This window comes from Neoarius graeffei, chromosome 7 (genome assembly GCF_027579695.1).
Source record: "Neoarius graeffei isolate fNeoGra1 chromosome 7, fNeoGra1.pri, whole genome shotgun sequence".
In the NCBI taxonomy this organism is placed as follows: Eukaryota; Metazoa; Chordata; class Actinopteri; order Siluriformes; family Ariidae; genus Neoarius; species Neoarius graeffei.
Genome location: NC_083575.1, coordinates 45,060,430 through 45,083,168, shown reverse-complemented (window position 1 = coordinate 45,083,168; position 22,739 = coordinate 45,060,430). Strand labels below are relative to the sequence as shown.

The 22,739-nt window shown below is 38.6% G+C and overlaps 2 protein-coding genes across 5 annotated transcripts in view; both read right to left on the bottom strand.

The window, feature by feature from the left end:
* Window positions 1-4,153: 4,153 nt before the first annotated feature.
* zgc:123321 (Protein YIPF5-like) lies at window positions 4,154-7,734 on the bottom strand. The gene is made up of 6 exons (XM_060924689.1): window positions 7,660-7,734; window positions 7,378-7,497; window positions 7,104-7,243; window positions 6,831-6,976; window positions 6,505-6,686; window positions 4,154-4,575 (listed from the first exon to the last, which is right to left on the bottom strand). The coding sequence occupies exons 2-6, from the start codon at window positions 7,494-7,496 to the stop codon at window positions 4,413-4,415; spliced, it is 750 nt and encodes a 249-aa protein (XP_060780672.1). The 5' UTR covers window position 7,497; window positions 7,660-7,734; the 3' UTR covers window positions 4,154-4,412.
* Window positions 7,735-14,347: 6,613 nt separating this feature from the next.
* Window positions 14,348-22,739, bottom strand: part of alms1 (ALMS1 centrosome and basal body associated protein) — a 33,490-nt gene continuing 25,098 nt past the window's right edge. For 2 of the 4 annotated variants that reach the window (XM_060925742.1, XM_060925743.1), the window contains exons 13-19: window positions 21,882-22,100; window positions 21,538-21,779; window positions 21,225-21,384; window positions 21,048-21,117; window positions 20,908-20,952; window positions 17,474-17,573; window positions 14,348-14,713 (exon numbers count right to left, since the gene is read on the bottom strand). In XM_060925742.1, coding sequence (XP_060781725.1) covers window positions 14,669-14,713; window positions 17,474-17,573; window positions 20,908-20,952; window positions 21,048-21,117; window positions 21,225-21,384; window positions 21,538-21,779; window positions 21,882-22,100 — 881 coding nt within the window. In that variant the 3' untranslated portion in view covers window positions 14,348-14,668. The remainder of the gene's footprint in view (window positions 14,714-17,473; window positions 17,574-20,907; window positions 20,953-21,047; window positions 21,118-21,224; window positions 21,385-21,537; window positions 21,780-21,881; window positions 22,101-22,739) is intronic. The other 2 variants (XM_060925744.1, XM_060925745.1) reach the window with 2 other exon arrangements.

The following is a 22,739-nucleotide window of genomic DNA, read 5'->3' as shown; positions in this document are numbered from 1 at the left end:
CTCGAGCAAACTGCAGATGAGCAGCAATGTTCTTTTTGGAGAGCAGTGGCTTTCTCCTTGCAACCCTGCCATGCACACCATTATTGTTCAGTGTTCTCCTGATGGTGGACTTATGAACATTAACATTAGCCAATGTGAGAGAGGCCTTCAGTTGCTTAGAAGTTACCCTGGGGTCCTTTGTGACCTCGCTGACTATTACACGCCTTGCTGTGGGAGTGATGTTTGTTGGTTGACCACTCCTGGGGAGGGTAACAATGGTCTTGAATTTCTTCCACTTGTACACAATCTGTCTGACTGTGGATTGGTGGAGTCCAAACTCTTTAGAGATGGTTTTGTAACCTTTTCCAGCCTGATGAGCATCAACAACGCTTTTTCTGAGGTCCTCAGGAATCTCCTTTGTTCGTGCCATGACACACTTCCACAAACATGTGTTGTGAAGATCAGATTTTGATAGATCCCTGTTCTTTAAATAAAACAGGGTGCTCACTTGCACCTGATTGTCATCCCATTGATTGAAAACACCTGACTCTAATCTCACCTTCAAATTAACTGCTAATCCTATAGGTTCACATACTTTTGCCACTCACAGATATGTAATATTGGATCATTTTCCTCAATAAATAAATGACCAAGGATAATATTTTTTGTCTCATTTGTTAACTGGGTTCTCTTTATCTACTTTTAGGGCTTGTGTGAAAATCTGATGTTGTTTTAGGTCATATTTATGCAGAAATATAGAAAATTCTAAAGGGTTCACAAACTTTCAAGCACCACTGTAGACACAGACAACCATTCACACCTACGGTCAATTTAGAGCCACCAGTTAACCTAACCTGCATGTCTTTGGACTGTGGGGGAAACCGGAGTACCCGGAGGAAACCCATGCGGACATGGGGAGAACATGCAAACTCCACACAGAAAGGCCCTCGCCGGCCACGGGGCTCAAACCTGGACCTTCTTGCTGTGAGGCAACAGTGCTAACTGCTACACCACCCTATATATATATATATATATATATATATATATATATATATATATATATATATATATATGTGTGTGTGTGTGTGTGTGTGTGTGTGTGTTTGTTTGGTTTTTTGCCCAAGGTCAGAATGTTAGCTACCCAAACATGGCCATATTTGTGAGGGCAATATTATTCAAATAAGTTCACATATTATCTTTTCAGAAATAGAAGTGGACTAACCAAGGGGAAAGAAAGCTGCACCATCAGGTGATGCTAAACTTGAGCCAATGCTGAATGAATGAATCGTCTTTTTGGATATGGACCAGCAAAATGTAGCTATACTTTCCATTCTGCCATAGTTATCTGCACTATTCTTGTAAATCATTCAAATATATAAATACACCTCCTCTAAACACACATGCGTGCCCATGCACACACACAATGACATTTTCTGGTCTCTCCATACCACGAGAAAATTTTGAGCATACACCAATCAGCCATAACTGATTGGTGTATGACCACTGACAGGTGAAGTGAATAACATTGATTATCTCATTACAATGGCACCTGTCAAGGGGTGGGATATACAGTGGTGCTTGAAAGTTTGTGAACCCTTTAGAATTTTCTATATTTCTGCATAAATATGACCTAAAACAACATCAGATTTTCACACAAGCCCTAAAAGTTGATAAAGAGAACCCAGTTAACAAATGAGACAAAAAAATATTATATTTGGTCATTTATTTATTGAGGAAAATGATCCAATATTACATATCTGTGAGTGGCAAAAGTATGTGAACCTCTAGGATTAGCAGTTAATTTGAAGGTGAAATTAGAGTCAGGTGTTTTCAATCAATGGGATGACAATCAGGTGCAAGTGAGTACCCTGTTTTATTTAAAGAGCAGGGATCCATCAGCTGGGATAGGCTCCAGCTTGCCTGCGACCCTGTAGATCAGGATAAAGCGGCTACAGATAACGAGATTATATATATATATATATATATATATATATATATATATATATATATATATATATAATTTTCCACACAACAGATTAATTAAGCCTACTTTTTTACTTCCCATTTCTAATCATGGAGTATTAGCCAGTCTAACAGTTAAGTACTTATTTCCAAATGAAGATTTAGACTGAATCAGGATCTCTGAGAGCTCATATATTCCCTAGAAGGCTAACTCCATTAAGGTGTAATTCTGTATTATGTTGATATTGTTTCTCTCCCCTTAACAGGCCAAAGAGACCATGTCTGCAAAGAAGCTGCCTGCAGGAGTGTAAAGTAGTTCAGAGCAGCACACAGCATCACCTGGACAGGGGCTTGCATGAGGAGCCTCAGTAATATGTTCCACCAGGGAGGAACTGCTTTCATCACTTTCCATTAAACCCAGTCTTAGGAAACTTTAGTTCAAAGCTTAAATTTCCAGGTGCAGTTTTGCACCTTGTGATATTCCTTGAAGAAAATAAAGAATTTGCAGAAGAGTCCGTTGGATGTTTTTAAGCTAGGGAATTTCACGAAGAAAATCCTGAAGTAGGGTTAATATGCTCAGATTTTTTGTTCTCGTCAGAACTCTAGCTGCTGCATTCTGGACTAAGTGGATCTTGTTTATGCTCCTACTGGAACATGCAGACAGCATGGCATTACAACCTGCTCTGATGTACAGCATGTGATCACACATGGCACATTTTATTGTGTTGACTTTAGCACTAGGATCATTCTTTTGTGGTGAATCAAGTACACTTTCTTTTTCTTTTATATACAGAAGTGTCAAGCTTACGGGATGAACTGGTGAACAAGGTGAACTTTATTAAATGTTCTTTGCAATTGGAATGAAACTGCAGTAGGGGATGGTTCATCTCTACAATAAATTCCTTCAGCCGAACATGAAATGGTTAAACAGCCATTACCTGTATGATGATCATTGTTTATTGCATTTGATCTTCATTTTTAATGCCTACATACTGAATATTAGTTTGAATAATAACAACAATGTAAATATTCCCTTTATATAAATACTAACTTATTTTGTATTATTTAGTAACAGAGGTTGTGGGAATGACAGTGGTTCAGAGCCAGGCATTTTTAGTTTTGTATGTTCATTTATTGTATTATAACTATGAATATGATGATTTTGATCACTTTCCATTTTGTTTAAATAAACCTTCTTCTGTAATTTTTTAATCAAATCAGCAGAACAGTTTTTGACACAGTAGATTCAAAATGCCTGTTTCATTAAAACTTGACAAACAAAACAGGAAGTTGATACTGGTTTTCTTTATCATACCTATTTTAGTTATATTTGTGAGTACAAAAGTTTATGTTTACCTTGAGGAACTGTGCAAGGTGACACACCTGCATCTCCTCCACATGTATGAGTTAAATTATGCACAAGATCAGAAGGTCATACATCTCATTTGTCCCTCAATTATTTATCAGAGAGAGAGAGAGAGAGAGAAAGCAAGACAGACAGACAGGTATGGAGTTTATCTCACATAATAGCAGTTTCGGTTTAAGAGCTACTTGAATGGGTCCAGTTGACCCTGAAGAAAGGTTAAAGTACAGTACAGATCACATGCCAAAGGGAAAGTCAAGATAAATCGTGTTAATGGTTTGTAAGTCAAAAATTCATTTTTTTTTTTCAGATGGAATGAAATCATACCCAAGACATCTCATCTCATCTCATTATCTCTAGCCGCTTTATCCTGTTCTACAGGGTCGCAGGCAAGCTGGAGCCTATCCCAGCTGACTACGGGCGAAAGGCAGGGTACACCCTGGACAAGTCGCCAGGTCATCACAGGGCCGACACATAGACAACCATTCACACTCACAGTCAATTTAGAGTCACCAGTTAACCTAACCTGCATGTCTTTGGACTGTGGGGGAAACCAGAGCACCCAGAGGAAACCCACGAGGACAACATGCAAACTCCACACAGAAAGGCCCTCGCCGGCCCCGGGGCTCGAACCCAGGACCTTCTTGCTGTGAGGCGACAGCGCTAACCACTACACCACCAACCACTACACCACCGTGCCGCCCTACCCAAGACATAGAAACTATTAATTTCAATACAGCAACCTTTTCATAAGATGCTTGTAAATCCACTAACAATATACTTGAACATGAATATTAAAGTCTTATTAAAAAAAAGACATAATATACTGTTATACATTTTAATCGTGCTTACGGTGAATATGTTTATTTTATATAATGTGCTGCTTAGCAGTAATACAGTCAATTACAGTCAAAACCTCAGAACGTTGGATGAATTGAGACCCGTTATATGCATAACATCTACTTTTTTCTTTTTAACTGAACTGCAGATTAGTATTTATTCAGGAGTTGAGTAGGATGAATACTTAAAAAACATTAGTTCAAGTAATTTAGCTTTTTTGTCATCTTAAACTGGGTTTCATCTTTGTCAAAGCTTTTTATTTGGATAATTAAAAAATGGTGAGGAGGGCAAAGACTCCATAGAGCAGAGTGCATGGGTATGCCACGAGCAGCTGCTGTCCGCCCATATCCAGTGTAGAAGTAAAGATCTTAGATGCTGATAGACTGCACCAGCCAATCACCAACAAGGCCAGCAGTGTGCCCAAAACTCCTCTGAATAAACAAACAAATAATCTTCATTACATATTAATCAAGCTTTTTAAATTAATCTACTCAATGTGATTTTTTTTTCTGATGTTTACATTAAAAAGTTGCATGGTGGATTCAGAAAGTACAGACCTACATGCTGCATAGTGAGAAAGAGTCCATGTGAATGTAGCAAAAAATATTTTGATATAGCCACTATTGCAGACAGTGCACACAATTACATTTCTGAATAATAATAATAATAATAATAATAATAATAATAATAATATGTGGGAAAAAATGATTGGTTATTGATGTACAGTGGTGCTTGAAAGTTTGTGAACCCTTTAGAATTTTCTATATTTCTGCATAAATATGACCTAAAACATCATCAGATTTTCACACAAGTCCTAAAAGTAGATAAAGAGAACCCAGTTAAACAAATGAGACAAAAATATTATACTTGGTCATTTATTTATTGAGGAAAATGATCCAATATTACATATCTGTGAGTGGCAAAAGTATGTGAACCTTTGCTTTCAGTATCTGGTGTGACCCCCTTGTGCAGCAATAACTGCAACTAAGTGTTTCCAGTAACTGTTGATCAGTCCTGCACACCGGCTTGGAGGAATTTTAGCCCATTCCTCCATACAGAACAGCTTCAACTCTGGGATGTTGGTGGTTTCCTCACATGAACTGCTTGCTTCAGGTCCTTCCTCAACATTTCCATTGGATTAAAGTCAGGACTTTGACTTGGCCATTCCAAAACATTAACTTTATTCTTCTTTAACCATTCTTTGGTAGAATGACTTGTGTGCTTAGAGTCGTTGTCTTGCTGCATGACCCACCTTCTCTTGCGATTCAGTTCATGGACAGATGTCCTGACATTTTCCTTTAGAATTTGCTGGTATAATTCAGAATTCATTGTTCCTTCAATGATGGCAAGCCGTCCTGGCCCAGATGCAGCAAAACAGGCCCAAACCATGATACTACCACCACCATGTTTCACAGATGGGATAAGGTTCTTATGCTGGAATGCAGTGTTTTCCTTTCTCCAAACATAACGCTTCTCATTTAAGTTCTATTTTGGTCTCATCCGTGCACAAAACATCTTTGCAATAACCTTCTGGCTCGTCAACATGATCTTTAGCAAACTGCAGATGAGCAGCAATGTTCTTTTTGGAGAGCAGTGGCTTTCTCCTTGCAACCCTGCCATGCACACCATTTTTGTTCAGTGTTCTCCTGATGGTGGATTCATGAACATTAACATTAGCCAATGTGAGAGAGGCCTTCAGTTGCTTAGAAGTTATCCTGGGGTCCTTTGTGACCTTGCCGACTATTACACACCTTGCTCTTGGAGTGATCTTTGCTGGTCGACCACTCCTGGGGAGGGTAACAATGGTCTTGAATTTCCTCCATTTGTACACAATCTGTCTGACTGTGGATTGGTGGAGTCCAAACTCTTTAGAGATGGTTTTGTAACCTTTTCCAGCCTGATGAGCATCAACAATGCTTTTTCTGAGGTCCTCAGAAATCTGCTTTGTTCGTGCCATGATACACTTCCACAAACATGTGATTTGAAGATCAGACTTTGATAGATCCCTGTTCTTTAAATAAAACAGGGTGCTCACTTGCACCTGATTGTCATCCCATTGATTGAAAACACCTGACTCTAATCTCACCTTCAAATTAACTGCTAATCCTAGAGGTCCACATACTTTTGCCACTCACAGATATGTAATATTGGATCATTTTCCTCAATAAATAAATGACCAAGTATAATATTGTTTGTCTCATTTGTTTAACTGGGTTCGCTTTATCTACTTTTAAGACTTGTGTGAAAATCTGATGATGTTTTAGATCATATGTATGTGGAAATATAGAAAATTCTAAAGGGTTCACAAACTTTCAAGCACCACTGTAGTTGTGTTTGTAGTTGATTATTGATGTACTCACTGCAGGGAATAAAAAACAGCGAAGGCAGAGAGAGCCACCATGGGCAGCAGGCAGTATCCTAATACACTCGCCACACACCCACAGGATATTGTGTATACGCTCATTAAATTCAGCAGTATGTACATTCCCGCACAACCCATGGCACTGATACCGTACACGTAGCCAAAGTGTACCTTTCCTGCCTGCAAAGAAAAGCAAGTGCATACAAAACCAAAGAGTGATATTGCACTGTAAACCTTCACTCGTAATGATATAACCATTCCTCAGTCATGAGTCTGAGTTTTCATAGTGATCAAATGATATGAAATGCGTAAAATCATTTATACCATCAAAAGAGTGGCTCCTAAAGCAATGCAGAAAATAACAGGCCCTGTTAAATCTGTCTCATTCATGATGCTGCCATCCGCTGGCTTCATCGGGTTCAGAACAGTCAGAGTCTTCTGCCAGATGTGATCAAAGTTGATGCCCAATTCTGATGAGACACATGCACAGTAATTTCCTTTGTTCATCAATTCAGGATTTCAACATACTCTCTCTTATATCAAATAATGTAATTCCAAAACAGACATTGATTGCATTTGAACATCTGTGTGGATTACCCTCTAACAGTGGAAGTTCATCCTCAAAGGAATCGGTGTGCTCAGTAGCCCCAGGAGAAGCTGCAGGTTGAAACATCTGCCCAGTGTAAGCTGGATCTGTTAATGGAGTATAGGCATCTGATGTAGGAGATGCACAATCCCTGCCAATGACAAGGTAAACAACTGTTCAGAACTACTTCACACACAACAACAAAGCCCATGAATTTCTACAAATAGAGATTCAGAGATCAGAGTCATGAATTTTCAGCATAGGCAATACCAGGGATACTCTTACACATCTTGGTAATGTGGACTGGTGTATGCTGCGTCATAGCCAGATGCCTCTTGGCCCTGATCATCAATGTAATATCCAGACTGGTAGAAGTCTTGATCAAACTGCCTGAACTCCCCCATTCTATACATCAATACAACACAAAAGAAGACTGTAGTGACAATCTGAAGACGCACCAAACTACGGCAAAGTAACTACAACTACAACATGTACTGTGACTATAAACATATAGTATATATAATCTCCATATATAGCCTACACTAAGTAGATATCTGATTTGTATACCTTTAAAAAGTCCAGTAGAACAGGTCTGTCCTAAGTTGTGTATCGTGGTAAGGGTCTGTCTTCTGCCTACACAGCTGTTAGCTGTGTGTAATATGTATTTGAAGAGTTATTTATAGACAACTATATTTGCAAGGAGGACACAGACTGCTCTGAGAACACCAACAGTCCAAAGACTAGTGACAATGCTAGAAATTATATATAGATTTCATGTCTTGTATGACAAATCTTTTCAAACTGTATCAAGAGAATTGGTAAGATGGATTTACTGTATAATTACAGTACAGTGTTAGGATAAGACACTTTGAATAATGATGATGTATTAACAAAAATCAGAAAATTCCCTCCAAACTTCTTAGTGATGAGATGAAGACAGATCACTGAAAACATTTATATGTCATTCCCACCTATTCATAATATATATGGATCATTTATATCACAGTTAGTTCTGGTTCACTAATTTGGTTGGACGAGCAGCATACCAAGGCTTCTGTGCTTATTATAAATGACTCTAAATTGGTCATCACTGTTCCCAGGCTATTCTGATTCTGCAATAGTCAGAATTTTAGTCAACAACTTTAGCAGTCCCTTGTTAAAAACTTTTTTTCCATGACTGAGGTTAAACTAACTGTAATTGAAGTACGGTATGAAACTGCTAATTGACCCAGAGTCTTTGTAGGTGATAAAGCAAAATACAGCATAATTTGTGACTTTTGGGGTTCCACCCTCAGCTGATAACCCACTTCTTGGATGGGAAAAAAAAAAAAAAAAGCTTGTAGTTACAACAAATTAACAAGACTAGCAATGCTAATGAGGAAAAGCCAATTGGAAGCTTGTGGATTGCAAAAGAGTGTTTCACCAGAAAAGCTGCTTGCACTGAGGTACACTACCGTTCAGAAGTTTGGGGTCACTTTGAAATTTCCTTATTTTTGAAAGAAAAGCACTGTTCTTTTCAATGAAGATCACTTTAAACTCATCAGAAATACACTCTATACATTGCTAATGTGGTAAATGACTATTCTAGCTGCAAATGTGTGGTTTTTGGTGCAATATCTCCATAGGAGTATAGAGGCCCATTTCCAGCAACTCTCACTCCAGTGTTCTAATGGTACAATGTGTTTGCTCATTGCCTCAGAAGGCTAATGGATGATTAGAAAAGCCTTGTACAATCATGTTAGCACAGCTGAAAACAGTTGAGCTCTTTAGAGAAGCTATAAAACTGACCTTCCTTTGAGCAGATTGAGTTTCTGGAGCATCACATTTGTGGGGTCGATTAAATGCTCAAAATGGCCAGAAAAATGTCTCGACTATATTTTCTATTCATTTTACAACTTATGGTGGTAAATAAAAGTGTGACTTTTCATGGAAAACACAAAATTGTCTGGGTGACCCCAAACTTTTGAACAGTAGTGTAGACTAAATGAGAGATGAGATGAGATCCAAGGCAGCTCTGAGGACAGATTAGCTAGCTCTAGCCAAAGTCACAAGCTTCTAAGTAGATAGCTCCTACTTGAGTACAGTTGAGAAGAAACGTTGTCTGTAGGGTATCGGTATTTATTACCTCGCCCGCTACAGAGTAAGCGGGGCAAGGTATTGTTTTCGGTCGGGTTTCTTTGTTAACGATAGGATGAGAAAATGGCTGGATCAATCTTCATGAAACTTTCAGGATAGATGGGCATTGGTCTCAAATAGAACCTCCAACATTTTGACGGTCATCCGGTCAAGGTCACCAAAAAGGTCAAAATTGTTTTTGTTGTGTCTACTGCGTCATACAGAGGCGCTAGTCACTATGTCATCGTGCTGTAAGAATGTAAGACTGTAACAATTGCACACCGCGCATACACGTGTTCCGATTAAAATGGCTGGTGAGTGTATACAATTCGGTTCACCATTTGAAATAAATGGACTAAAGAAATTGCTTTCAGACATGTTTATGCTTATTACAGAGGGAAAGTGTGTTCCACTGAGCTCTAGCGCCGGGCCATTTCTGGAAAATAAGAGTTTCGGTCATGGGACAGTGTGTGTGTGTCAGCCTCGGTTTGGAGGTTTCGAAAACTGTAAGAGGTAGGAGTAGAATAATATAAAGTACAGACACTTGGTATATTTTACTTCTGTGATTTTTAAATTGTTAATTTTTGTGGCTACTGCCTCATAGAGTAAATATATATGCTATATTTACTGTATGGCTATGGTATCAGAAAATGTTTTATTTATAAGCAGTAGCCACATGGACCCATAGGGTACCTATTTTTTCGTGATATCTTCCTTCATATTCATCATACACTACCGTTCAAAAGTTTGGGGTCACCCAGACAATTTTGTGTTTTCCATGAAAAGTCACACTTTTATTTCCCACCATAAGTTGTAAAATGAATAGAAAATATAGTCAAGACATTTTTCTGGCCATTTTGAGCATTCAATCGACCCCACAAATGTGATGCTCCAGAAACTCAATCTGCTCAAAGGAAGGTCAGTTTTATAGCTTCTCTAAAGAGCTCAACTGTTTTCAGCTGTGCTAACATGATTGTACAAGGGTTTTCTAATCATCCATTAGCCTTCTGAGGCAATGAGCAAATACATTGTACCATTAGAACACTGGAGTGAGAGTTGCTGGAAATGGACCTCTATACCACTGGCAGCTCGTTAATAGGGGCGATTTGGGCGACGCACTCCCAAACAGGGAGGGAGATTTTTTTTTATCTACTCCTACTACCAACAGTAATGTCATTGTCCAATCAGGCTAAGGTCGCGCCTGGTGTAGCCACGCCCTTTTGGGGCTATTTCTGTCAGGTTCAGATTTGCCCCAAAATCTCTCATTGACACTAATGGTACGTACGTTTTTTTCGAAAATCCTGCTCCCAATGCATTTTCTATTAGGTTTTATATGCTCGCACAAGCAGCGTGCTTACGTCATACGCCTGTTGCGCCGCGCAAGTGTTGCCAGATTGGTTTTTAGTGCATTTTGGTGGGTTTTGAACATAATTTTGGGCTGGAAAACGCAACTTGCATGGGACATGTGTGAACATTCTATGAAGATGGCGGCGAGTGTTGAGTGCAACAATACGATAGCGTCTCTGAAAGAAGTTCCCTTTAGTCGTCGTACCAATGAGGAGAAAACGGCAATCAAACAGCGAGGACCTCCTAGACCGAATTTAAACATCAAGCAAGTGTCTACGAAGAGGGAGAAGACCTGCTCAAGAGGTTTTAACAAGAACTGGTACCAACGGAAAACTTGGCTAGCTGGCTGTGATGTAGTCAATGCTCTCTTACCCTTGCATTCTCTTCAACCCTGGAAGTAGCACAGCAGACGGTACAGTGATATCTGATATTTGAATTTACTAGGCAAAAGTTGTTTGTGTGTGTGTGTTACCAATGGCAGTTTAACACTGCCATGTTTTTGTTTTACCAATGGCAGTTTAACATTGCGGCGGCACGGTGGTGTAGTGGTTAGCGCTGTCGCCTCACAGCAAGAAGGTCCTGGGTTCGAGCCCCGTGGCCGGCGAGGGCCTTTCTGTGTGGAGTTTGCATGTTCTCCCCGTAGGTTTCCTCCGGGTGCTCCGGTTTCCCCCACAGTCCAAAGACATGCAGGTTAGGTTAACTGGTGACTCTAAATTGACTGTAGGTGTGAGTGTGAATGGTTGTCTGTGTCTATGTGTCAGCCCTGTGATGACCTGGCGACTTGTCCAGGGTGTACCCCGCCTCTCGCCCATAGTCAGCTGGAATAGGCTCCAGCTTGCCTGCGACCCTGTAGAACAGGATAAAGCGGCTAGAGATGATGAGATGAGTTTAACATTGCCATGCTTGGAATATTTCAGTAGCCTCAAGTTCTCTCTGACTTGGTGTAAATTAAACATATTTTCAGTTTTTATATATTGTACAGTATATCTGTGTTCATTGGAGCCAGCAGCACCTTACCTTTTTTCCAACTTGTTAAGCCAAGTTGCACTGACTACAAAACCTTGTGTGTATATAGCTAAATAACTAAAGCCTTTTGTGTTCATTGACAACTTGTAATACTTTAAATTTCCTTTTAAGGCATGGCTTTCTGGAGGAATTCTTGGGAAAAAACTGCAGAATTTATTTAGAATTATTTGTTGTTAAAATGGTGCAATTCCATATAAAAAAACCCACATAATTAAGCTGCACATGTTTGTTTGATGGTTATGCTTTTCTTCATCTTTTTCAAAACTTAAATAAACACTTGTTTTGGATTTATATCCTGCCACTTTAATTGCATTCTTTAGAATTGAAGAAATTAGAATATGTTTATAATTAAGAATTTGTGTCTACTTATTATAGAATACTGGAATAATATGAGAAAATAAATGAGTAATGTAATATTAATTGATTGTGATGCCAAATGTTTTGCTTTGAAGGCTTCACAATGAATCTTCCTTAGTTTTAGCCTGGCAAGCCAGACTGAATGTGAATATTTGCCACTCGTAGGCAAAAATATTTTTGGCCGCTAGGCGGGTGGGTCTAGTTTACTAGGCTACCTTAGTTTGCCACCTTTAACTTGTTTAGTGTTGCCACCTAGTGGAGAGAAGAGATATTGTCTATATTGATATCTGAATTTACCAGGCAAAAACAAGTTCGGCCAATTGACTTGCTACCTAGGTCAATTTACTTCAGTCCTGTGGACATTTACGGTCCGTGTAGACATAACGGGGGAAAATTGCCCCCCCTGAAAAAAATTCAGGAGCCGCCACTGCTCTATACACCTATGTAGATATTGCACCAAAACCCAGACATTTGCAGCTAGAATAGTCATTTACCACATTAGCGATGTATAGAGTGTATTTCTGATGAGTTTAAAGTGATCTTCATTGAAAAGAACAGTGCTTTTCTTTCAAAAATAAGGACATTTCAAAGTGACCCCAAACTTTTGAACGGTAGTGTACATGCTACCGGGCGAGGTTTGTTTTGCCTGGCAACACTTGTTACCTCATCCGCTACAGAGTAAGAGGGGCGAGGTATTGTTTTCGGTGAGGTTTCTTTGCTTTTTTGTTAATGATATTACAGGAAAACGGCTGGACCAATCTTCATGAAACTTTCAGGATAGATGGGCATTGGTCTCAAATAGAACCTCCAACATTTTGGGGGTCATCTGGTCAAGGTCAAAGTTTTTGTGGCTACTGCTTCATATAGAGGTGATAGCCATTATGTCATTGTACTGTAAGAATGTAACAATCACACAATATGGTGTGTTCTGATTGACTGAGAGCAGTAAGCAGTACAGTGTGTTCTGACTGGCTGAGAGCAGCAGGGAATCAGAATCAGGAGCATGTTTACTGTGTGTGTTATTCACACACAAGATCAAGGTCACTAAAAAGGTCAAAATGGTTTTTTCACGATCGTTCATATTCATCATAAGTGCTACCGGGCGAGGTTTGTTTTGCCTGGCAACACGTGCTTTGAAGGTACACTGGCAATTACTACTACTACTCTTCACTGTGTCATAGATATTTAGTTACAGTTTTTCTTTCACTTTTCTGCTTGTGCTCCAGCATGTAGAAGTGATCCATAGCAGTATATTTTGGAACACGCCTCCTAAGCATCCATCATACCATAATTGCTGGAAATGTTTAAAAACTATCCATGATTCAGATGCCTCAAAGAGCTGGTGTGGAGTGCAACTGTTCTGAAATCTGCCCAAGAGAGACAACTAATGGCTCTTGATAGGAAGTGGCTTGTTGTAGGTTACTGCAATCATGAATAAAAAAAAGGTAGTCTTTTAGACATGAAGTCATTGTAGCTACATACATTTCCAGTCAAATGTACATGAACACATTACCCTCATACCTATACGTGCTTGTTGAACAACCTGTTCAAAACTTAATACCCACTTTGCTTCCATAACAGCCTCCATTCTTCTGGGAAGGCTTTCCACAAGATTTTGAATGTAGCCATGAGAATTTCTGCACATTCAGCCACAAGAGCATTAACAAGGTCGTGCAAGAAGGCCTGGTGCACAGTCAGTGTTCCATGTTTGCTTGGCAAACCATCTTTTTAACCATCTTTGGCCCCTTTAGTTTCAGTGAATGGAAATCTTAAACCTATAGCATACAGTACAAAGATATACATAATTGTGTGCTTTCAACATTGTGGTAACAGTTTGGAGAACCACGTGTGGGTGAGATTGCCAGGTGTTCCTATACTTTTGGCCATACAGTGTATCAAGAAAGTTTTTGTACTGTACTAACTTGCCTTCACTCCTCTGAAGGACTCATTCCTGCACTCTCTTAAACAGTTAACTAGTTACAGTGCAAATGCGTTCACAATTTTCCAACATACAATCAGCTACATTTCATCATTTTCAAAAACAAAAAGTCATGTGCAACAACCAGTCACTGAATGACATGTTTTCAAGCTGCAGAGCCAATCACAGGAGTGGACGTGCTGGCCATTAAGATTTCCCTGCACCCAAAGTCTCAACCTCCAATTAACATCAAAAATCAACTTCACTGGCAAACCAGAATGTTGGGTTTGACGAGCAGGAGCAAGCAAATTTCACACACCTCTACATTTCACATTCCCACTAAACAGGAGTGCTCCCAGATATGCATGTTTCTCTGGGAACTCACTTCATCGGTCCCTTGCTGAATGGATACAGTTTAATATGGGATGTTATATACAAAAACATTGCATTATCTTTGATAAAAACATTTATTTCAAAGGACGGTCTACATGGTAAAATCAGACATGTGTGAAAGTCTTCTTTATTTCAAAGAAAACACTGATTAAAAATTTTTTTGTAAAAAAAAAAAAAACACAAAGGGTACTGGGCACCATTAATAGTTAACATTTAAAAAAATTTATAAAAAATATAAAAATATTAAGAAATTAAATAAAGATAAATAATTGTTACTACATCACATCTCGAAAGAGCTGCTCTATTCATTTGATCACACGCTCAACACGATTACCACCAGTCTTCTACACACATCACCACAGACCCAAGCACACAGAAATCAGCTGTGCAGTATCACGGTTGGGTTGATAATTCTTCATACTACTGCCAAGGCGCTCTTCTTCCCAGCACACGGTTGGTGATTTTCTGTAAGAAATGATTCACATTAGCCTTAATAGAAACATTACATACATACCTGAACTCGTAATTGCATTGCGCGTGTTGTAACTAAACCATGCAACAGTTAGTTCAAGTCAAAGTTCCAAAAGTGTTGATATTTCGCACTCATAGCACTGGGACTGTGTGCGTGCGCGCATCACTCCGCTCGTCCAAGTAAAATTCCACATCCTACTTCGAAACGGTTACTGTGGTAGTGTTTGCAACATAATCAGTGGACATGGCAAATGATACTTTTCAGGAATATTCTTTTTGACTTAAAATATGAAAGCTTGTCAGTTGAAGATGAAAAGGAAGACGGGACTTACCTTTAAAGGAGAATGTACAAATGAATATGAGCTAGCTAGCCAGCTAGTCGACATGCTATAAACAGGGTTCGTGCAGGATTTTTGTGAAGACATTCAAGGACATTTCAAGGAGTATTCAAGGACCAAAATCAAAATTTTCAAGGACCAAATCACGATGGGTACAATCAGGATAATGAACATTTGATTGAACTTTTGAATGAGGAAAACTGGCATTTTGGGTTGCAAAAACCTTTCCAAAATACTCCACAACCAGTTTCACAATAGAGCCCTGCACTCCCGCGGGACCCGACGCAAAGCAGTGCGGCGCGGGACAAATTTTGAAAGCTCATTGCGGGCGCAGGCGGGAGGGGGCGTGCACAATGCGGGCGGGAAAGGTGATAAGCTGCAGTCCCGCTAACTAAAAACGTGTTTAAAATAAAATTTATAAATTATTAATTTATGTCTATCATATATAATTTGTGCTGGATATTTTATTTGGCATTAATAAAAACATTTTAAGATGCCTAAATTTGCGGATGTGGTCTAATCTCCCGTACGTTTCCGATTCCTTTCCGCTCTTCGAGATTTCTGATCATGGCAGAAGAGCAGAGGTCCTCTAGTGAAGCTCACAGTGCTTCAGAAGTAAGTGCTGCTTTAAAAAGAGGTACATTTACCGTTAAAAAGTCAAGAGTCCTGAAATCAGACATTTGGAAGTCGGTCTCACTCGTGTACAATGCAGAGGGAAATCAGCTGCCCTTTGCTTGTTGTGATAAGTGCCAAAAGGTTCTTGAATTAACGAATTAAATCCACTCAAAGTAGGGGGCGGGGCACCATCACGCTGTGTCTTTAAATTATATTAATTTCTTTTAGGCCTACTTGTATTTCCTAGAATGTAAATGTGAGGAGTGACATATAAGCTATGTGCAATGTACAATATTCTTAATATCCACTGTAGATTTTGGTAGGTGTGTTTGGGTATCTCTGTAAAGCCTCAGCTGCGCATGCCGCCTGGCAACGTGCACCCTCGCTACGTGCGCTAGGTGAAGGATCGGTCAGTGGAGAGCTCAGGTAAGCTCAGCCCGTTTAATTCCCCAAGCCAATGACAAGAACTTTCGTGAGAAATAACGCGAACGTCTGCATCATGCGGGATTTGCGGGTGGGAGCAGGACAAAATATGGCAGGCGGGAGCGGGACCGAAAATCATAATTCTTTGCGGGAGCGGTACTGCACAAGTCGGGAGCGGGCGGGAGCGGGACTGAAAATTGTGTCCTGCGCAGACCTCTATTTCACAACCATGATATCGACATAGTTTGTGTTTATATTTAGTATTCTTTGCTTTTTGAGGTGTTTAGTTTTGGAATTTACGATCGTTAAAGTCGCTCATGGTTCGAAGCTTGGTAGCCGAGCCTTTTGTTTCGTTTGTTATTAGAAAAAAGTGTGGCCTTTGCATGGGTGTTACATTTTATTCGTTTCTTTTATTTTCGCTTGTTACATTTTAAAACGGATTTAGAAAACAATCGTTAGAAACACTGTCACTGATAATTGAAATCTGTTACATTTCAACAACAAATTTAAACATGGAAAACTTTCTAAAAAACTGTATACGGCAGAATTTGTTTGCAACAAACTGTCTATGTTATAGCAATGTAACCATTGCGGCTAAGCGTTTTGGTTTGCTCAAAATTAAAAGCGTTAACACTTGAGCTTCTTCTTTAGCACCTCAATTTTGTCGTTTAGCTCATTAGCCTTCAGTTCCATATCCTTTATTGTCCTCTTGAAGCTGTTAGCTTTTGTGACATGCACTATCTTGCGTTCTTGTTCTGCTAGTTCCATCAGCTTGTCAACACTTTTTCATTGATTCTCTTTATTGAACGAACAAAAATCAGTGACATGTGCACGCCTGGACGCCCAACAGGAGAATTCAATATGGCGCCAGAAAACCAAAGCGCATGTACGAAAACACAGGAAGCCCAGAGTGTTCATTTTAAATGACAATCGTGTCATCATTTTTCTATATTGATTTCGCTTCATTTCTCTAATTTTTCCTTTTTAATTTAATTTATTACACCTAAATACACGGGAAGAATTTAAGTATTTTTTTCAAGGAGTATTTACAATTTTTCAAGGAGTTTCAAGTGCCCTTGAAATGAGTTTTCAAATTCCAGCACTTTTCAAGGAGTTCAAGGACCTGCACGAGGCCTGTATAAAGTGAGTGTGGTTTCTTTGGCGCATTTGGCCATATTGTGTGTAATATATCACTAACTTGATATTAATTTCTTGTTTATAGAACTGTTATAAAAGCAAGATCACACTCAAGGTCATGCTGTAGTACTGAGTATCAGCACGGCTGTGATTACAACCGACTGACAGTTAAGTTGACATTCAAGTACAGCAGTACTCTCTCTCGTGTGATATTGCTGAAACAAATTCTGCAAGTAAACACCTTGTTAAATAGCTGAGCATTAAGGCGGTACGTGCGGTACTCTGCTTTCCTCCTTTCTTCCTCCTTCCTCTTCTGAACTTCTGGGAGTTTGGCATAGATCCTAATGGGTTAAACACACAAAGATGAGCTCATGCTTTCGGGTTTTCAGACAACTTTCTTTTTAAATATAATATTAAATGTATGGGTCATTCCATGACAAATCAACAAGAGGTTATGCTCGACCATCTCAGATTTCAATGAAATTTGGAGGGCTGAGAGATACTATTAAAAGAAGTTAATCCCCAAAACTTTAGCTTCTTATCACCAATAGTTTCAGAGATACAGGCATTTGAATTTTTCGATTTTTTTGTTTTTTGCTCAAAACATACATATTTCAAAGTGCAATATAATCTTTATTATGCAAGATAGAAACCTAAAATTTTGCACAGAGAGACTCAATGTCTTGTACTACAAGCTTCAACTTAGAATTTCAATGGTCATTGTATATTAGATGGTGATTTTAACAAGGAAATTAAAGACAATTTTGCATTTTTAACTCATTCTGGAAGCTTGCCTGTGGCAGTAATGCTTAAACTAAGAATGTTATTCAAATCTACACAGAAATATCTACCAATTTCAGTTTTACCAAGTCTCCACTATTCCTAGTTTGTCTGTAATAGGGTTTTGAAATTCGCCGATTTCTAAAACATGCCATTTTCAGTAGCAAGAAATCCAATGTGGGATAGCAGTTAGGAACTTGTAAATTTTTTTCAGTAATCCCCAAGACTCATATTTTATATTTCCAAATTTTTCATTCTGTGTCTCTCAAGTATTTTTAAACTACAGGGGTTTAAAAAATCCATTTTCACCAAATTCGAATTTTTGATACATATAACTGATATTTGAGGGTTAATAAATGCTTCAATAAGGCTCAAGTAGGTTAGGAGACATGTTTCTTCCTCAATTTTAAATAAAATTTAAATTAATGCTCAGTATTAATTATTTGTAAATTGATTTTAATCTAAGACTGTAACATTAGCAATCAATGACCAGCTATTGTGTACCAGTCAACAGCCAGCCTTATCAATATCAACACAGCACAATAGGTGACCTTTGATACCAGAACAGGTGGCTCATATCTTATAGTTTTAGAGTCTGTAAACTGCATACTTGTTCAGATAACATAGTGCTTGGATTATATTAAATACATTGTAATACAGAGCACTGAGAAAATTTACCAATGTTATTAACTGAATGTGTTTCTTTGCAAGGATTGGATATTTTGAATAGTTGACTAGGGAATTTAATTGTAGTTGCTTTCAATTTGAGATCAGTATAAATGAGTTTGTTCTTGGACATCTAGAAATGGCTGAACTTCCTCCCTGTTCTATAGGAATTGGACTAAAGAAAGATTCTGACTGCCATAAACTAACGTACAACAGAAATTGTAAGTTAAATACACTCTCTCAGTATAGTTTGGAGCAAATTTCATTAATTAAACAGAGAACTGCACTTGAGAACATTTCAAGCACAGACACAGTATGTCTGCATCATGAGAAACTGTTTCTGATGAAATATGAAGAGCTACAGAAAAGTTGTTGTGATCCATATGAAAGGCACAAGAAAAAAGTTAAAACAGAATTACGTTCAATTCTTCCTGAAACAGCAGATTCATTTTCAAAACTGATAAATAAAAATATTAAACCCGGACAAAAATTGTGTTCTAAATGTTCACAGAGAGTGAAAGAACATTTAAGCCAAGCAGATTCAGCAGGTTCTACAGAATCAGAACAAGAGAGCATGTGTGTAGATGTGGATCCAACATACACTGGTGAGGTAGCTGAATCACTTGACAAAAGCCTTGTGTCAATTGGTTGCTCTCCACTGAAAATTGCCAAGTATAGCCACAAACAGAAAGCTGCATATGGCAAAGCAAAGCTGCAATGAGTAGAAGAAACTTTACATTCTAAAATGAAATTTTATTAATTAATGAAATTTGCTCCAAACTATACTGAGAGAGTGTATTTAACTTACAATTTCTGTTGTATGTTAGTTCATGGCAGTCAGAATCTTTCTTTAGTCCAATTCCTATAGAACAGGGAGGAAGTTCAGCCATTTCTAGATGTCCAAGAACAAACTCATTTATACTGATCTCAAATTGAAAGCAACTACAATTAAATTCCCTAGTCAACTATTCAAAATATCCAATCCTTGCAAAGAAACACATTCAGTTAATAACATTGGTAAATTTTCTCAGTGCTCTGTATTACAATGTATTTAATATAATCCAAGCAATATAACGTTATCTGAACAAGTATGCAGTTTACAGACTCTAAAACTATAAGATATGAGCCACCTGTTCTGGTATCAAAGGTCACCTATTGTGCTGTGTTGATATTGATAAGGCTGGCTGTTGACTGGTACACAATAGCTGGTCATTGATTGCTAATGTTACACAGTCTTAGATTAAAATCAATCAAATTTACAAATAATTAATACTGAGTATTAATTAAAATTGTATTTAAAATTGAGGAAGAAACATGTCTCCTAACCTACTTGAGCCTTATTGAAGCATTTATTAACCCTCAAATATCAGTTATATGAAAATATATCAAAAATTCGAATTTGGTGAAAATGGATTTTTTAAACCCCTGTAGTTTAAAAATACTTGAGAGACACAGAACAAAAATTTGGAAATATAAAATATGGGTCTTGGGGATTACTGAAAAAAATTTACAAGTTCCTAACTGCTATCCCACATTGGATTTCTTGCTACTGAAAATGGCATGTTTTAGAAATCGGCGAATTTCAAAACCCTATTACAGACAAACTAGGAATAGTGGAGACTTGGTAAAACTGAAATTGGTAGATATTTCTGTGTAGATTTGAATAACATTCTTAGTTTAAGCATTACTGCCACAGGCAAGCTTCCAGAATGAGTTAAAAATGCAAAAAATGCAAATTTGTCTTTTTAATTTCCTTGTTAAAATCACCATCTAATATACAATGACCATTGAAATTCTAAGTTGAAGCTTGTAGTACAAGACATTGAGTCTGTGCAAAATTTTAGGTTTCTATCTTGCATAATAAAGATTATATTGCACTTTGAAATATGTATGTTTTGAGCAAAATGCAAAAAATTCGAAAATTTCAAATGCCTGAATCTCTGAAACCGTTGGAGATAGGAAGCTCAAAATTTGGTGATTAACTTCTTTTAATAGTATCTCTGAGCCCTCCAAATTTCATTGAAATCTGAGATGGTCGAGCATAAATTCGTCAGATATTTGTTGATTTGGCATGGAATGACCCGTATATCTCTGACATGCTGCATTTTATTCTGCAATTGAACGAACCTGGCTAACCACAAAAAAAAAAAAAAAAAACACCCTCCAAGTTCCCCCCCCCATGATGATCATTTCTCTATCTGGCTTGCTCACTCCCACACACAATCCTACCTGCTGAATCTTTCTGTCCTGTCTATTCTCCAACTGTGTGCTCTACTGACAGCATGGAGAACACAGCACAGAAACAAAACATCAATTACTAATCCAGGCAGTGATACAAGTCCAGTCTGTGCATATTAGGAACAGCTTACCGCTTGGATCTCTGGATCATCTCACTTATGGGAATAACTCGCTTAGAGGGAAGAGGTGGAGGAGCTGGTGCTGGCAGAAAGTTGCATAATTAGCTTAAAATATTTATAAGACAAAATCAGGCTATAACAGGATATTGTTTAAAGTCTTGCTGTTTGAGACAAGCAGATTAAACCAACCTGCTTTTGGCTGCTGCACGGTTGAAGGGCGGTTAAAAAGCTCCTCTCTTTCTTTGTTGAAGACGGTTTGCATCTTTCTCTCTTCCACCAGTAGACACAGTCTTTTCATCCGCTCCCGAGAACGGGACACAAACTCTGGTCGGTGCAACTCTAGCGCCTCCTGCAACATCAGCATTCACACAAGACTACTTTTAACACCACAGCAAGGAAACAAAAGGAAAATTAATTAAATGTAGCATCTAACAAATCTGAGGCACAAAGAACACTACAAAAAACATCTTCACCATAGCTAAATTCACATAAGAAAACACACCTGCAGGGAGAGACGGACCAGGGCTTTGCTGCCGCAATCATTCTCTGAATGCGTTTTTTGCTCAGGGGGCTTCTCTCTTTCTGCTTGAATGTGTCGTTCTCTAAACGGCTCTCTCCATGGCTGTGTCCTCGTGTAAGGCTCGAACCAGGCTTGGCCTTCAGACTGCTGTGCATCTGTTTGGGGCTTATTCTCCTTACCCGCATCCCACTTCAGTTCATCAGCAGAAACAAACCATGACAAACCTTACAGAAGAGATAAACAAAAAAACACCGCACAACAACAGTGAGGGCCCATGTGAGAGCAGAATCCCATACTAAACATCTCAACTTATTTCACAAACTTACCATTTGGGTAGAAGGTGTGTTTGAAGGTCTGTTTCTTCTGCACTGGTTGGGATTGAACAGGAGCAGCACTGGAAGCCCCAAGAGCAGATGTACTGGCCTCTACCTCACTGCAGGCTGCTGAAGATGCCCTGGTGACTCTGGCACTACCTGGAGAAGGGAAGGTGGTACCGACATCCCGTGTGTCTCGACGAGTGCCATTTACCACAATCTCCAAATCACCTGATGAATAACAGATGTTTCAATAACTTGTTAAAGAAACAAACTTAACTCTTGATGGCTGCTCTTAGCAAATGACATCAGTTTTAATTTTTGCATGGGTAACGAATTTGTTTTGAAAATTGGTGGGGGCATGGATGAGGGCAGGAAGAGGAAAAACTACACTGTAACCGACACTATATCTTACAAGACAATTTACCACAGAACAGCCCAACAGGACACAGAGGCCATTTGTGTATTTGTACTGCAAACAGTTTGTGCAACACTCCAAGTATATTCATTTATTTTTGGGGGTTTTTTGTAAAGTGCTAGACTGTTTTTTAATAGAATTGCTGCACTAAACCTTGCCAAGCTAAGCACTTTATGTCAAAAAGTTGCACTAGAGGATGCTGTTGTCTGCCATTCATCTTATTTTATCCATCTGTCTATATTCATTTCCTGAACTGTTGCTTCCTTGAATTAACATGCATAACTTGCATTTTAAAGTCATTCCCTTTCTAGTCATTTCTACAACCTCCCCAAGTGTAAAGTTTACTAATATGGTAAAAACAATAACATTTTTTTAGGACATTAACGGTGCCAGAATGAAAAACACTTTTAGTGACATCATAAAGCATTGACAAGTTTCTGTCACAAGCGACA

What these genes read in the sequence shown, in the direction of transcription:
- zgc:123321 (XM_060924689.1), bottom strand. Translation starts at nt 7,496, where the DNA reads ATGGGGGAGTTCAGGCAGTTTGATCAAGACTTCTACCAGTCTGGATAT. An exon ending in AGTCCACATTACCAAGATGT is followed by an intron (nt 7,244 to 7,377) that starts GTAAGAGTATCC and finishes TGTCATTGGCAG; the next exon opens with GGATTGTGCATCTCCTACAT. An exon ending in TGAACTTCCACTGTTAGAGG is followed by an intron (nt 6,977 to 7,103) that starts GTAATCCACACA and finishes GTGTCTCATCAG; the next exon opens with AATTGGGCATCAACTTTGAT.